The sequence below is a fragment of the Pipistrellus kuhlii genome, unplaced genomic scaffold (genome assembly GCF_014108245.1).
Source record: "Pipistrellus kuhlii isolate mPipKuh1 unplaced genomic scaffold, mPipKuh1.p scaffold_m20_p_10, whole genome shotgun sequence".
NCBI classification, from domain to species: domain Eukaryota; kingdom Metazoa; phylum Chordata; class Mammalia; order Chiroptera; family Vespertilionidae; genus Pipistrellus; species Pipistrellus kuhlii.
The window spans coordinates 21332288-21349575 of NW_023425405.1; the positions used below are offsets into that span (position 1 = coordinate 21332288).

General features: G+C 42.9%; 2 gene segments (V, D, J or C); both read left to right on the forward strand.

Moving 5' to 3' along the window:
- Positions 1-13989, forward strand: part of LOC118714156 — a 47105-nt gene extending 33116 nt beyond the window's left edge. The window contains 1 exon segment of the V gene segment in view: positions 12600-13989. Coding sequence covers positions 12600-12949 — 350 coding nt within the window.
- Positions 13990-14675: 686 nt separating this feature from the next.
- LOC123651986 lies at positions 14676-17039 on the forward strand. The segment is given in 2 exon segments: positions 14676-14766; positions 16534-17039. Coding segments are annotated over 2 exon segments (561 nt in total).
- Positions 17040-17288: the final 249 nt, after the last annotated feature.

Here is a 17288-nt window from a genome sequence, read left to right on the forward strand (position 1 = left end):
GTATTAAGGGAGAGAGTCTTGGCTTGGCCCCTACATCAGGGGGACTATCTGATGAATCAGAGGTTTGCTGATCATATCTTCTCACATTAACTGCTGTGCAGGTGTGTCGGTCACAGCAGAAAACCACGAGTTTGGCCTTGTCTGGAGGTAAGGCTTCTCTTGGAGACTACATTTGGTGGAGACTGTGAGGGAGCTTCTTTCTGTGGGGTAGCCTGGATAATTCAAGTTAGGTGTAGAGCAAGGAGCCCTGCTTCTAGGACAGAGAAGCTGTGGGGATGACCACAGGCTCCAAACCCTACCTGGACAGCTCAGCACAGCCAGCATTACCTACAAAAAGGAAGATGGACAGAATGAGGAATGCCTGGAGCAGCTGAGCCTGTCCAAGAGGTGCAAGGGGCCTGTGGAGTCTACAAGGACAGTGGCATCAGAACAGTGACATCACAGGCAGGTCCTCCAAGCAGAGCAAAGGGAGGGCAAAGCCTCTGCTCTCTCACCCCAAACATCAGAGCTCAGAGCTGGGAGATGGCCAGTATTGTCCTATCTCGATTTTCCAGGGGCCCTCAGGTTCTCTGCTGCATGGTCCTCTGTCTTCTGGGGGCAGGTGAGTCCTGAGTTCAGGTGGGACATCCTTTGAACCTAAAGTTCTTAACTGTCACTGGCCTGTCCATGTCCTTTCTGTGCTGGTCTCCAGCTTCTGTCTGCTTTCTTTACAGGTTCCGTGGCTGCTGGAGTTACCCAGTCTCCAAGACACCTAATCAAAAGTCATGAGGGGAAGGCTGTTCTGAAGTGCCATCCTATCTCTGGACATAATACTATATACTGGTACCAGCAAGCTCCGGGACAGGGCCCCGAGTTTCTCATTAGTTTTTTTGAAAAGAAGGAGAGCCAGAAAGGAAACATCCCTGATCGGTTCTCAGGAAAACAGTTTGATAACTATAGCTCTGAGCTGGCCATGAGCGCCTTGCAGCTGGGAGACTCAGCCATATATCTCTGTGCCAGCAGCAGAGACACAGCCCTGCAGGGTCAATGGCTTTCTGTACTCAAACCTCCTTGTCCCAGATGAGGATGTCACAGGAAGGGAAGGGGCCTTAGTTTATTCCAGAGCTTCTAGTTCTTTTCTAAGACTCTCCCTGCCCTACTGAGCTCAGCCAGAGCTTTCCTGAGTGTCCACCCAGGTCTTCCAGGACCTGGCAATTCCTAGCACATGGCAGAAATTCCTGCTGTGATAGAGTAGGTGTCCATGCTGTGTGTGCTAATGCATAGTAGACATTGTGTGTCCATTTTACAGACGATAAAATGCTCCATATATTGTTTTATAGCCAGGATGTTGCAGCTCCTCGATGTCCCAAATACTTCACATATGTCAACCGTACATCTCCAGGCTTTGGAAGTCAGCATATCCCCAGAATTCTATGGTGCTGCTTGTGCTGTAGTTAATGGAATACTATGCAACTATTCAAAAGAAGTATCTCTCGTCCATCGAGACAGCAAGAAGAGACCTGGATAGTAGTACACTAAGCTAAGTAATTCAGTCAGAGAAAGACAAATATCACATGATCTCACTTACATATGGAATCTAATGAACAAAATAGATCCAGAGACATGGAATCATGGAACAGAATGACGAACCTGAAGGAAGAGGGGAGGGTGGAAAGGAAAAATGTTAACCAAAGAACTAATATGCATATATGCATAATACATGGTCATAAACAATAGTGTAGTGAAGTTCTGGACAGAGGCCAGAATGGGGTGAAGGGGGTCAACTGTGTGTGTGTGTGTGTGGGGGGAACAAAAGGAAGACATCTATAATACTTTCAACAATAAAAATAAATTTTATAAAAATAAAATATAGGAGAACCCTGTCTCTGCCATTTCAAGAGCATCAGAGCAAGTATGCGGATGTCACCCATCATGTGTGGTTACACAGCTGATTGCCTGCCAACTTCTAGGATACAGAGCTTCAAGCCAGAGAACATGTCTGTTCTATCCTAGTTTACACAGAGCGAGACCATGATGTCCCTCCAATAAAGGAGCTAAGGGTCTAGGGATTTCCAGACTAGCCGAAGACTAATCAAGAAAACAGAAGCCCTCTAGGAATTTCAGGCAGGATTCTGGGTGTTACTGCAGGGAATCACTGTTTCTAAACCACTTGAAGGTGTGGAGGAAGGAGGGTCTCAGCTTGCCCAAACTTTCCATCAGAACATCTGAAACTACTGTGTCTGCCCAGATCAGGAACTGCAGAAAACAGCCAAGCATTACAGCTTTTAAATGAATGCTGTGGATATTTACAGACTGGGATACAAGTTTATTGATGAATGCAGATGGCTTTAATTCTATTCATTTTGTGCATTTAATCCAATCATCTTATTCATTGCTCATTTTCTGTGAGGTAGCACAAATTACCCAGATTAGAGGTGAAAACACTGGATAATTTGCTAAAGGAGGCACAGCTAACAAATACTGGAACAGGGATTAAAACACTGGCCATACTAACTTCCACTCATGCTTTCAATCACCCTGCCATTCTGCATTTGGTAGAGAGAGGCATCTTCAAAATGGGAGCATGGACCCAAAGGTCCCTTTTAGAAATGCAGTCTCTAACACAAATGATTTCCATATCAGCTCTCACCTGGGAGGGGACCTGCTGCAGAGGGAAGAAACTCAGCTTCCCGGACCTGTATGTTCATATCTGCCCAGCCTTGGGATGGTGACTCAGAAAATATTTGTCTGAATATTTATATTTGTAATCTGGAGCAAATAATGTGTATCATGCAGAGATTTGCACAAGCAGATAAAACAAATTGTTTAATAAAGAATATAGGCGCAATTAATTTTTATTCTCTATAAACTGTAATAAATCTCTAGTCTAGCACAATTATTTATTATTAGACACCTGGTGCACAGACTCAGGCACAGGTGGAGTTCCTAGGCCTGGCCTATGGGGATCAGGCCAAAACAGACTCTCCAACATCCCCCAAGGGGTTCTAGATTGTGAAAGGGCAGTTCTCAGGTGGGTGATGCATCCTGGAATCAGGCTCCCTCCTCTCTAGTTCCTGGTGTGTCACCCAAGAACTGCAGCTGCCAAGTCACCATAGCTCAGCAGCTCCTTCATTGAGCATCTGCCCCATGGTGGTCATTGCACATTATAGCTACCAGTTGGATAGTCGGATGGTGGATGATTGCTTAGGCTTTTATATATATATAGATGTGCAGTTCTGGGATCAAAGGCAGCCATGGGTTACTTTTGCCTGACTCATCTATGGTTCAGACAGAAAATCCTCTGAAATGCTAATACTGTTGTCTGATCATTGATTGGGTGAAATTAACTATAGAGAGGTGACTTTTAAGGGAAAATAAAAATGGGACCCAAAACAGCACTTCCTGTTTGATGTTAAGTCTGGTGTACAAAAAGGTGTGGTGCTTCTAGAAAGTTGTGGCTTCAGAGTGATTGGTGATCACACAGAAGAGCCGATGAAAGGGATGGTTTTGTGTGAAGAGAGACCATCATAGTGGGACCTCCAGTGCCGTCCATCCATTCCCGGCCCATGTCTGGTATTAGCCTCAGCTGCAGTGAACAATTTCATGCAAGTTTGTGTGCGTTTACCTGGTTCTGACAACATCTCCTCACCTGCAGGCTGGGAGCCCCTCTGCTTTCTGCTCTGGCCTCCTCTCTGTCATAGGAGACCACACGGGCTCACAGCAGGGCAGCAGACCTGCATAAGTGCTAATGCCCTTTGAGTGAAAGGAGCCAGGGATGAAAGCTCAGCCTCTGTATCCAGGAGGACAATTCAGGGGATGGTCTGTGTGCTTCTCTGCAGTTCCAACAAAATCCATAAATCCATCTCCCAATGTGCCTGCATAACTGCAATATTGTACCTTATCCTAGATTTCTCCTTCACTATTTCTTCCTCCCTGTTCTCTTTCTCTTGCTTCCTGAGATTGTCTTCAATATAAACCACTTGAACCTACTATAAGTACTCATCTCAGACTGTGCCTCGAGGGGCCAGCCTAAATGGTGACAATACGGAAGGAAGTGACAATCATTTTTATTTCACCCATTCTGCCATCTATTCATTTAAAAAGCCTAATAAAAACAAACATCTTATAATAACTTAGAGGAATGAGTCTCTTCCTCATTTATCTTGATTAATTTTGAATTCTCAACAGACTCACATGAGTCACAAGCTCTGAACTGACAAGACTGGGTTATCTTTACAGAAGTGGAGTCTGCCTGGACTCGTATAACCATTCATTCCTTTCATCATTCATTCAACAAAAACTAATTAAATACAAGTACAGAGTAGTTTGAAATTTGTGGGATAAAAGCTATGAAAATTTAGAGGGCTTTTTTTGGTTAATCCTCACCTGAGGAAATTTTTGCGTTGATTTTTAAAAAGAGTGGAAGGCGGTGAGGAGGGACACACGGGGGGACCGAGAGAAATATTGATGTGAGAGAGAGACACATTGATTGATTACATCCTGCACATGCCTCAACCTGGGCCGGTGATCCAACCTGCAAGTGAGGTACATGCCCTTGACCAGAATTTACCCCAGCACCTTGCTTTATCCACTAAGACAAACCAGCCAGGGCTGATTCAGGTTGCATTTTGAAAAAGAGAATAACATTTTTTGTAGATGTCTTCTAAAGGTCCTGTGTACATGAGAAGGCCTGACATTATTCTTCATTGTCCACAAAGCAAACCTCCCTTCACTATTTAACATGAATAGGCACTACTCCTGGTACATGGGAGACACCAATGCAAAAACACACACCAAAAAATAGCTTGGAGATGAGGTGCATGTTTTCTGAAATATCAAATTTGATTAAAAATACTTTACAAAGAAACTATTACTAATGAATGCTTATATATGTAAAGAAATGAGGGTATTATTAAGAATACTAACAGTATAGTTTGGTCATACCTTATTGAGAGAACAGACCTCAGATCTCTGGGATCCATCTACTCTAACCCAAACAATGTGAGTCCTAGTGGAAAACTCTTTTTTTTTTTTTTTTTCTCCACTGATTCTGCCTCAGGGAGTGGGCTGCTTTGCTTTCTGGCTCTTGGTTCCCTGGGACAGGGTAAGTCCTGGATAAGATGTAACGGCCTTTCCTGGGTTAGCCAGGCCCCAAGCTGCAAACCTTTATATGCAATAATCATCAACCTCCTCCTTGCCTCTGATTTATGACTCCATGTCCTTTCTCACTGTTGTGTGATTATAGTTGATCAGCAAGATGACATCAAGATATGTAGTCACAGAAGTAGGTTACCCTCACACTGAGAAATAGTCTGTATAAAAAATAGCAGCTGTAACTGATATTGACTAGTTACTAGCTTGTCACTGTAGCACACTTATGATTCAATCAATATTCTCCCACTCTGTAGGGGTGCAAGACCTCTGAATGGAGACAGAACATTTCCCTGTGATTCTTCAAACCTGTACCACTGTTGAATATCTCACCCACCTGGCTAACAAGCCTTCTATCTTTTTCACAAAAGGCACAGTCAGGGGCACTCAGGTGGTCCAGTCTTCTGTGGCCTCAGATGAAACCAAGGGAGAACTCTGACCCATGAGCACGCAAGGACCTGAGCAGGAAGGAAGGCATCTCATCAGTCGGTGAATTGTGAGACAAAAAACAAATCTTCAGATACCAATGACTCTGACCTTGTGGCTTTGAAAACTTCCTGGGGATCATGTGGTTCCTGTAACTGAGAGGATCATTGATTTGTTTCTGGGAGGGGGGAGGAGGGGTGTGAGGGAAGGGTGTGGCAAGTTAGCTCTACAGCTCAGATATCACTGAGTCTATTTCTTTGAGACAGAATAGGAAGACATAAGATTCTGCCCTGGACTGAAATGGTCACTAGCTTCTTCTGGGTGGCTCTTTGTCTCTTGTGGGCAGGTGAGTACAGGTGGGCTTCCTGCCCTGGATTCCCAAGACCTCAGTCCAAGTCTTTGTCTTAGAATGACAACATCAGGTCTGTGACTCTCTCTTTACAGGAAACCTGGATGCCCGGATCACCCAGAGCCCAACATATAAGGTCACAGGGAGAGAAAAGAAGGTGACTCTCAGATGTCACCAGACTGATAACCACAATACTATGTACTGGTATCGACAAGACTTGGGGCATGGGCTGAGACTAATTTATTACTCAGTCAGTGCTGGAATGATCGCCAAAGGAGATGTTGCTGATGGATACAATGCCTCTAGATCAAAAATAGAAAACTTTATCCTCACGCTGGAGTCAATGACCCCCTCACAGACATCTGTGTACTTCTGTGCCAGCAGTGAATCCACAGTGCTGCAGAGCCACCTCCTCTCTGCACAAAAAGACAGGGGGCAGCCTTTCCCCAGGTCTTAGCAGAGCCCTATACAGACTCCTGCACCTTGCAGCCTGAGCAAGCAGGTTTAACCTTTGTGTGTGCTGACTTCCTCCTGCAGAGTACTTTCTGTTAGGCCTGGACCAGACCCAGGGCCCTGGGCACACAACTACCTACTGTTACTGTCTGTCTGTTTACCTGTCTTCTGAAGCAACCCTACTAGCTGGGAAGTTGCTTCTCCAGATCTAGCTTTTCTCACCACCAATCTGAGCCTGATGACTCCAGGGTGGAAAGTAATCAGTAACTCAGATCCATGTGGACCTCCTTATATAATTACATACTGGTGTGTTATAGGTTAATGACATGGAGTCCTCTTCCATAAAAAAGCTATAGGGTTCCTACTGTTTACTACATGGTGACCTAGAAGGACATTAGGCTTTGCTATGGGCTGGAAAGACATAAAAAACATGAAGGATAATGAAGACAGAGAGGGCACTTGGTCATGACCTACAGAAAGAATAGGAGCATCCAATTCAGATAATTTTCTACCACATTATTTCATCTCTTGTATATCTGAATGCCAGTGCATTCTAGGGCAAAGCCAAGTCCACACCCAGTGCCCACCCTTTTCTAAGAAATAGATGTTCAGCATGTATGACTGGGAAAATGGAGGGAATGAGGACATACACAGTGATGCTCACTGGAGAACCTGAATTACAGATAAGACAATGAATTTACCTTTTGGTACCGATGATGCTGTTGCCGTGTCTTAGTGAAAATGCCCAGGGGACAGGAGTGACTGGCAAATGAGAAGACAAACTTAGAGTTTCAGTGAGATCTCTGCATCCAGACAGCATCGGCGTCCAGAGTGACAGCCATGCATTGATTTTGTTGAAAAAGGAGTTTATAAATATTTAAATTAGTCAGCCAAGAATGCTGTAATATGGATCCAATGTTCCTGAGGTTAAAGGGATTGATCGAGGCAGTGATGTCACTATGGAAACTGCCTTGTGCAGACATAGGATGTCCCTCCTCTGCTCATGCTCACAAGGACCCTGACTTGGTGAACCTCCCATTCCTTTCCTGACCTTGCCATGGGTACGAGGCTCCTTTAAGTAGTCTAAATACTGCAATTAAAAACCATAGATTGATATTCTGTAAAAAAACAACAACCCACAAAAACAAAAAAAACCTGTATGCTACCAAGTAGAAATGCACTATAAACATGAAGACTCAGAAAATTCTCTGAACAAAAAAGGCTAGAGCAGCAATATTAATATCAGACAAAGTAAATTTCAGAGCAAAGGATGTCATCTGGATAATAAATGTCATATTCTAATGATAACAAAGCAATCTAATAAGAACACATAGCAATCATAAATATTTATTCACCTAAAAACAAAGCTTCAAAACATTGAATGAAAACAGCAAGGAGAAATAGAAAAATTCATAATTATAGTCAGACATTTCAACACCTGTCAGTACTTGATGGAATAATTTATTGATCACCTTGGCCTAACTGACATTTATAGAACAATTCACCCAACAGCAGCAGAATACAAATTCTTATCAAGTGTACATGGATCATGATAAAATAAGTATCAATACGTTTAAAAGAATCCAAGTCTTACAAAGCATGTTCTCTCACCCCCAAGGAACTAAATTAGAAGTCAACAACAAAAAGAGCATTGGAAAAGTCTCAAATATTTGGAAAGAAAATAACAATCTTCTAAATAACCTATGGGGCAAAGAACAAAGGAAAAGGGAAATTCTAAAGCAATTTTAACCAAATGAAAATGAACATATAATGAAAGAACAGAAAACAGGCTTCTCCTTTTCTTTGTTGTGGCCTTTCCACAATTTATGAGAAGCACTTGGTAATTAAACTCTGAGATTGTTGGCTGTTGGCTCTTCTAATTTAATTAGCTCCTCTATTCAAACAGCAGTACCAGATCAGACTATACTCAAGAGATCAGACTATATTCAAGGCTATAATCTTTCTCAACCCCTCTCCCTGCTGTTTTATTTTTACTATTTTTCTTCTGAAGCCTTCTCTTTTTATTATTTTTTTTAATTTAAATTATTGTTTAAAGTATTACATATGTCTCCTTTTTCCCCCATTGACCTCTTCCCAGCTGCTCCCATCCCCCCCCCCCCCCCCCCCCGCCCATGCTCTCAACCCCCTATTGTCTGTGTCCATTGGTTATGCTTATATGCATGCATACAAGTCCTTTGGTTGCTCTCTTACCCTGCCCTCCCTTTTTGTATTCCCTCCCGTGCCTTCTCTCTGAGATTTGACATCTGTTCAATGCTTCTTTTTTAAAAAAAAATATTTTTTATTGATTTTTTACAGAGAGAAAAGGAGAGAGATAGGGCGTTAGAAACATCCATCAGCTGCCTCCTGCACACTCCCTACTCGGTATGTGCCAGCAACCGAGGTACATACCCTTGACCAGAATCAAACCTGGGTCCCTTGAGTCCGAAGGCTGACACTCTATCCACTGAGCCAAACTGGTTAGAGCTGTTCAATGCTTCTTTGTCTCCGGATCTATTTTTGTTCATCAGACTATGTTTCTCATTATATTCCACAAATAAGTGAAATCATGTGACATTCATCTTTTCTGAATGGCTTATTTCACTTAGCATAATGTTCTCCAGGTCCATCTATGCTGTTATAAATGGTAAGAGTTCCTTCTTTTTAATAGGAGCATAGAATTCTATTGTGTAGATGTACCACTGTTCTTTGATCCACTCATCATCTGCTGATGGGGATTTAGGCTGTTTCCAAATCTTAGCTATGTAAATGGTGCTGCTATGAACATAGTAGTGCATATATCCTTTCTGATTGATGTTTCTGATTTTTGGACTATATTCCTAAAAGTGGGATTTCTGGGTCAAATGAAAGTTCCATTTTTAATTTTTTGAAGAAACTCCAGACTGTTCTCCACAGTGGCTGCACCAGTCTGCATTCCCACCAGCAGTGCAGGAGGTGTCCTTTATCTCCGCATCTTTGCCAGCACTTATTTGTTGATTTGTTGATGATAGCCTTTCTGACAGGTGTGAGATGGTACCTCATTGTTGTTATGATTTGCATCTCTTGGATGATTAGTGACTTTGAGCATGTTTTCATATCTCTCAGCCTTCTCCCTGCTGTTTTAATAGCTTCAGGTTGGTTAGCAAAAATTCCTCCTCCACATCTCCCTCCTCCCCTTCAGACAAGCCCTGTTTTGAACTCTTTATAACTTTTGTTTTAAGCTTGTTTTACAAACTTGGGGAAAATACTGATAAGACACCTCCTTAGGACATCTGCCTGACTGTCTCCAACAAATAAACTGTAACTTTTCAAAACAATGCCCAGCATCTGGTCAACTTCAACACATCTCCCTTTCTTGTGGCTTAGCAATGGCAACTGCTTGCCCTTTAAAACTGCAACCTCAGAGGAAAGGTAGGGGAGGGTGGGGGAAAGGGGAGAGATCAACCAAAAAACTTGCCTAACCAGCGGTCAAGGACAACAGGGAGGTGGGGGCAAACAGTGGGGAGGGGTTTGGGATGGGAATGGGGGGATGAGGACAAATATGTGATACCTTATTCAATTAAGAAATAAAACAAAAAACAAAAAACTGCAAGCCACTCTTTCTTCCCTGCCCTGCATCGACTAGCAAATACACCAGCCCTTTCATCCCTTGGAAAGTACTATAAATTTCCTCACTGTATTTCTTTTCTTAGCTGTGAATTGTTTCATATCCCAAGTCACCAGCCAAACCCTAACATACAGCATATCAAAATTGGTAGGATGCTCCTACAAGAGTACTTACTGGGAAATCTGAAAAAACGGTGAATAATTCCCTACTTATCCCAGTATCAAATGCAACAACAGCTACAGAGGTTCATACATTGGGACCAAGTGAGGTTTATTTCAGTAATGTGCAGTCAGTTTAACATTCAAAAGTACAAAATGGCTGAAACTGGTTTGGCTCAGTGGATAGAGTGTCAGCCTGCGGACTTAAGGGTCCCAGGTTCGATTCTAGTCAAGGGCATGTACCTTGGTTGTGGGCACATCCCCAGTAGGGGGTGTGCAGGAGGCAGCTGATCAGCGATTCTCTCTCATTGATGTTTCTAACTCTCTATCCCTCTCTCTTCCTCTCTGTAAAAAATCAATAAAATATATATTTTTTAAAAGTACAAAATGTAGTTTAACATGTCAAATAAAAATAAAGATCATAGGATCATCTCTATAGCTGCTCAAAATTACTTTTGCTACAATCCAACATCTGTTCTCAATTAAAACTCTTAGTCAATTTAGAAGTAATTCAAAGTCATTCTCCTGATCAAGGGCACTTATGAAAAATCTATGATTAGTAGACACTTTTGCAGGGAGACTATGGTAAATTAGAGATGCACATGGTGATCCCTAGATCAAACACTTAAAGTAGCTCAAAATGGGGAGAAGTAGTCACTTCAAAAAAAGGTGTTGGGAAACCTGTAAGCATATGGAAAATACTGAAACTCAATCCTTATCTCACTTCATAAAGCAGAAATGGGCAAATCTGGTCTCTGCATGTTATTAGAGGGTCCAGAAGCTAATCAATGAGGTTTAAATTTTTAAGTGGGTAAAAAATAAAAATAACAATATTTGTGACATATGAAAAATATTTGAAATTCAGATTTTGGTTTTGATACAGGAAGTTTATTGGAGCACAGCCTCCCTTCCTCCAGACCCAGTGTCTGTGGGTGCTTTGGCACTGCTGTGGCAGTGCTGAGCAGCTGGACAGAAAACCGGAAATCTGACCTTTTTTGCTGACTCTTGCAAACTTGAGTATGAGATGGGTCAATATCAAAATGATCTATAAAGCTTCGGAAAGAAAGCAGAGGCAATTCTCTTTTTGATCTTGGAGTAGCAAAGATTTCTTACGGAACACAAAAAATATTCTAACATTTTTCTTTGTCAAAATTTCAAAGTCCTGTTCATCAAAAGATATCAAGAAGGAGTATGTATACAGAATATAAATAATTCCTACAAATCAATAACCAAAAGGTAAGTAATTCAATTTTTAAAAAGAACAAAAAAGTTGAAAAGGTAGTAAAAAAACAAACAAACAAACAAAAAACACCTCCAAGACCTATAAGTAAGCAATTCCCCCTTCTTAGAGGGTTTATTTCCAGTTGCTTAGCTTTCTTTCTTTTTTTTTTTTTTTAGTTGATAGAACCCCCAGGTAAGCTCTCCCAGAAATTATCTTTGGTTAAAGAGAGCACTTCACCCAAGTTCCCTCCAACACTTCCCAGGGCAGCAAATGCAAGGTGTCCTCTTTCCCAGAACACTCATTGTTAATATTTATAACTTTATTCCCTTTTTAGAAAAATGCATCATGCCTCCCTCAGTACCACCTGCAAAGGCTGAGCTGAAATAGTAAACATCACATCAGCAGAAGCTTCCAGTGTCCTGTCTCATCCTGATTCCTAATTCAGACAGAACCCAGCCAGCTTGGGAAGTGTCCACACTGTGACTACACAAGTGGCCACGTGGGGGCGCTGTGGATCCACGGAGTGAGCTGCTGATGGCACCCTGTGGGAGACAGAGTCTTGGCTTGGTCCTTACAAGAGGCAGACTATCTGATAAATCAGAGGTTTGCTGATCATATCTTCTCACATTTACTGCTATGCAGCTGTGTTGGTCACAGCAGAGAGCCATGAACCAGGCTCTATGTGGAGGTAAGGCCTCTCCTGGAGCCTATGTTTGGTGGAAAGGGCGATGGAGCTTCTTTTAGTAGGCAGCCTAGATAATTCATGCCAGGTATAGAACAAACGCACCTGCTCCAAGGAAGCAAAGAAGTTCTGGGAATGATCACCTGCCACAAATCCTGCCTGGTCCAGCTCGGCACAGCCAGCAGCACCTGTTCATAGGAAGATGGACAGAATGGGGGAATATCTGCACCAGCTGAGTCTGTCCAGGAAGTACAGGTTGCATGTGGAGCCTACAAAGATAGTGACATCTGAACAGTGACATCACAGGCAGGTCCTCCAAGCAGAGCACAGGGAGGGCCAAACCTTCTGCTCACTCACTCCAAACACCAGATCCCAGAACGGGGAGATGGCCAGTTTTGTCCTTTCTGAGGCTTCCAGTGGCCCTTGGCTCCTCTGCTGTATGACCCTCTGTCTCCTGGGGGCAGGTGAGTGCTGAGTTCAGGTGGGACATCCTTTGAACCTAAAGTTCTTGACTGTTACCAAGTGTCCATCTCCTTTCTGTGCTGGTCTCCAGTTTCTGTCTGTTTCCTCCACAGGTTCTGTGGCTGCTGGAGTCACTCAGTCCCCAAGACACCTAATCAAAAGGCATGAGGGGAAGGCTGTTCTGAAGTGCCATCCTATCTCCGGACACAATACTGTATACTGGTATCAGCAGGCTCTGGGACAGGGCCCCGAGTTCCTCATTAGTTATTACAAAACGGAGGAGAGACAGAAAGGAAACATCCCTGATCGGTTCTCAGGAAAACAGTTTGATAACTACAGCTCTGAGCTGGCCATGAGCACCTTGCAGCTGGGAGACTCCGCTGTGTATCTCTGTGCCAGCAGCTTAGACACAGCCCTGCAGGGTCAATGGCTTTCTGTACTCAAACCTCCTTGTCCCAGATGAGGATGTCACAGGAAGGGAAGGGGTCTTAGCTTATTCCAGGGCTTCTAGTTCTTTTCTAAGACTCTCCCTGCCCTACTGAGCTCAGCCAGAGCTTTCCTGAGTGTCCTCCCAGCTCTGCCAGCACCTGGAAATTCCTAGCACATGACAGGAACTCCTACTGTGATAAAGTGGGGTCAGACAACATGTATCTGTCCTGTCCTAGTTCACATAGAGGAAGGCCATGATGTCCCCTAATGGAAGAGCTAAGTGATTAGGGTGATTTCCAGACTAGCAGAAGATTCACCAAGGAAACAGAAGCCTTCCAGGAATTTTGGGCAGGATTCTGGGAGTTATTACAGGAATCAGTGTTTCTAAACCAATGGAGGTTATGAAGGAGGGAGGGTCTCACCTTGTCCCCAGGTCCCACTTTCCATCAGAACATCTGAAATCGCTACTTCTGCCCAGGTCAGGAACTGCAGAAAACAGCTGAGCATCATAGCTATTAAATGAATGGTGTAGACATTTACAGACTGAGTAAAAATTTATTGGTGAATGCAGAAACGACTTCTACACTTTTTGTACATTTAACCCAATCACCTTTTTTATTGCACATTTTCTGTGAGGTAGCACAAGTCACCCACATTACAAGTGAAAACACTGATTGTTAGAGAGTTTGGATACTTGGGTAAAGAAGATGCAGCTAACAAATATCAGAATTGGGACACAGACATAGGCCATACTGACTTCCATTGACGCTTTCAATCACCCCACTCTTCTGCATTTGGTAGAGAGAGGCATCTTCAAAATGAGAACATGGACCCAAAAGTCCCTTTCAGAAATGCAGACTCTAACACAAATTATTTGCATAACAGCTTTCACTTGGGAGGGGACCTGCTGAAGAGGAAAGAGACACAGCTTCCCAGACCTGTTTGTTCATCTGACCAGCCTTGGGATGGTGACTCAGAAAATATTTGTCTGAGTTTTTGCATTTGTAACCAGGGGGCAATAATAAATGTCTTGCAGAGATTTTGCACAAGCAAAATTATTTAATAAAAAATATATGCTCATATCACTATTGTTCTCTATAAACACTTTGACCTATCTCTAGTCTAGCACAATTATTTACCACTAGAGGCCTCATGCACAAAATTTGGGCACTAGGGGGGCAGGGTGTCCCTCAGCCCAGCCTGCACCCTCTCCAATCTGGGACCCCTCACAATCTGGGACTGCTGGCTTCCAATTGTTCACCTGCCTGCCTGCCTGATTGCCCCCTAACTACTCCCCTGCCAGCCTGATCAACACTTAACTGCTCCCCTGCTGACCCTATCATCCCCAACTGCCCTCCCCTGCTGGCCTGGTCACCCCTAACTGCCATCCCTGCAGGCCTGGTCCCCCCCACCTGTAGCCCTCCCTCCCCTGCCTGCCCAATTGCCCCCAACTGCCCTCTCCTGATGACCCGGGTGCCTCTAACTGTTCTCCCCTGCTAGTCTGATTGCCCACACCTGCCCTCCTCTGCTGGCCATCTTGTGACTACATGGGGGCAGCCATTTTATGCGAAGGCATGGTAGTTAATTTGCATATTATCACTTTATTATATAGGTTGTGTAGTTTTAAGATCAAAGGCAGGCTGGGGTTACTTTTGTCTGACTCATCTATGGTTCAGACAGAAATCCCTCTGAAATGCAAACACTCTTGTATGATAATTAATTTGATGAAATTAACTACTGAGAGGTTCTCTTAAGGGAAAATGGAACCCAGGACAGCACTTCCTGTTGATGATAAGTCTGATGTGCAAGAAGGTGTGGTGCTTCCAGAAACTTGTGGCTTCAGAGTGATTGGTGATCACACAGAAGAGCTGATGAAAGGGACAGTTTGTGTGAAGACAGACCATTATAGAGGGACCTCCAGTGCTGTCCATCCATTCCCGGCCCACCTCTGGTATCAGCCTCAGTTGCAGTGAACAATTACATACAAGTTTGTGTGCGTTTACCTGGTTCTGACAGCACCCTGCAACTGCAGGTTAGGCATCCTTCAGCTTTCTGCTCTGGCCTCCTCTCTATCATAGGAACCCAGGTGGTATGTACAGCAGGGCAGTCAGAGCTGCAGAAGTGCTAATGATTCTGGAAGGAAAGGAACCAGGGATGAAAGCTCAGACTCTGTGTCCAAGAGGACAGCTCAGGAGGTGGTCTGTGTGCTTCTCTGCAGATTCCAACAAAATCCATCTCCTGATGCCCCAGCACAACCGCAATATTGCACCTGATTCTAATTTTATCCTTCCTAGTTTCTTTCTCCCTATTCTCTTTTTCCTGCTTCCTGAGGTCATTTCCCAACTAAACTACTTGCACCTAAATCCTCATCTCAGACTGTGCCTCCAGGGGCAGCCTAAATGGTGACAGTGATAAAAGGAAGTTACTGTCATTTTTATTTCTTTCATTCTGACAACCATTCATTCAAAAAGCCCTATAAAAACAAAAAGTCTTATAATAACATGTATGAATGAATCTTTTCTTTGTGCACTTTGGTTTATTTTTAATTCCCAGCAGAGTCACATGGGTCTCTGCTCCCTTCAAGCTTTGAACCTACTTGTAACTGACTATACTGGGTTATCTTTACAGAAGTTCAGTCTGCCTGGACTCTGACATCATTTATTCTTTTCATCATTCATTGAACAAACACTAATTGAGTACAGGTTCAGAGTAGTTTTAGCTTTGTAGGATTAAAGCTTATCAAAGTTTAGGGTGCTCTTTGAAAAATAAAATAGAAAAATATTTCAGAAGTCTTGGTAAGGTCCTATGCAAATGAAAAGGCCTGAAATTATTCTTCGTTGCTTGCATAGCCAATCCACCCTTCACGATTTAATATATTGTAGGCACTACTCCAAGTGCTGGGAGACACCAGTGTAAAAAGTCAAACAACAACAAAAACCACACACAACAGAAACTAATCTTGAGTGTTGGTGAATGCTTATGTCCTTAAAGAAATTAAGATATTATTGAAAATACTAATATTATGGGTAGATTATGCCTTATTCTGAGAATAGTCCTCAAATATCTGGGATTCCATGTACTTTAAACCAAACAATATGAATCCTGGTTGAAAACTCCTCTTTTCTTCCTGATCTTGTTACCAAAGTACCAGAAACATTGTGAAAAATGTAACAATCTACAAATAAGGAATTATGTCACTATGCATAGAAGGACAAATCTTCTCTAAGTAAAAAGCACATATACTTAATAAGATTTCTTCCAAAAATATACTTACAAAATTTATCCACTCGAACTATTCAACTATATATATATATGTATATATATATATATATATACATATATATATATATATTGTATATATAGTTGATTTGTTCCTGTGGAAAAGGGGTGTGGCAGATTAGCTCAGGCATTTGTCAAGGACAGTGACATCACTGAGTCTATTGTTTCCACCAAACGGAACAGGAAGACATGAGATTCTGTCCTGGACCTGAAATGTTCACCAGGCACTTCTGGGTGGTTCTTTATCTCCTATGGGCAGGTGAGTATGGATTCCCAAGACCTCAACCCAAGCCTTTATCTTAGGATGACAATATCAGGTTCTATCACTCTCTCTTACAGGACCCCTGGATGCCCGAATCACCCAGAGTCCAAGATTTAAGGTCACACAGACAGAAAAAGAAGTGATCATAAAGTGTCACCAGACTGATAACCATGACTATATGTACTGGTATCGCCAAGACCTGGGTCATGGGCTGAAGCTGATCCATTACTCATATGGTGTTGACAACATTGATAAAGGAGATGTCCCTGATGGGTACAGTGTCAAGAGATCAAACACAGAGGACTTCCCCCTCACGCTGGAGTCTGCTACTACCTCCCAGACATCTGTGTACTTCTGTGCCAGCAGTGAATCCACAGCACTACATGGCTGCCTCCTCTCTGCACGAAAAGGATGGTTAGAAAACCTGAGGTTGCACTCTGAGGCTTGGCTAAACCCCAGAAAGTTACTGCCAGCCTGGAGACATCATGGCATCATGGCATCATGGCCCTCAGGGCTGAAGTACATCCCTAGGTCAGCCTCAGCCTGACCGGAGACCACCCCAACCTCCTTAGCTCACTGGTTTTCTCTTGTGATGCTTTCTCTCTGCCTGCTTGCAGTAAAAAAAAAAAAAAAAAAAAAAAAAAAAAAAAAAAAAAAAAAAAGTATATTAAAATATATGAAAATTCCATTGATAATTTCAAAGTCCCTACATTGTCCACATTGTCTCTCTTTTACAGGCTTTAGTGGCTTCTTCTTTCACCCTTGCCCCCACCCTTTATTATCCTTCAACTCACAGTCTAACCTTTATTCAGATGAAGGCTGTCACTGGCTG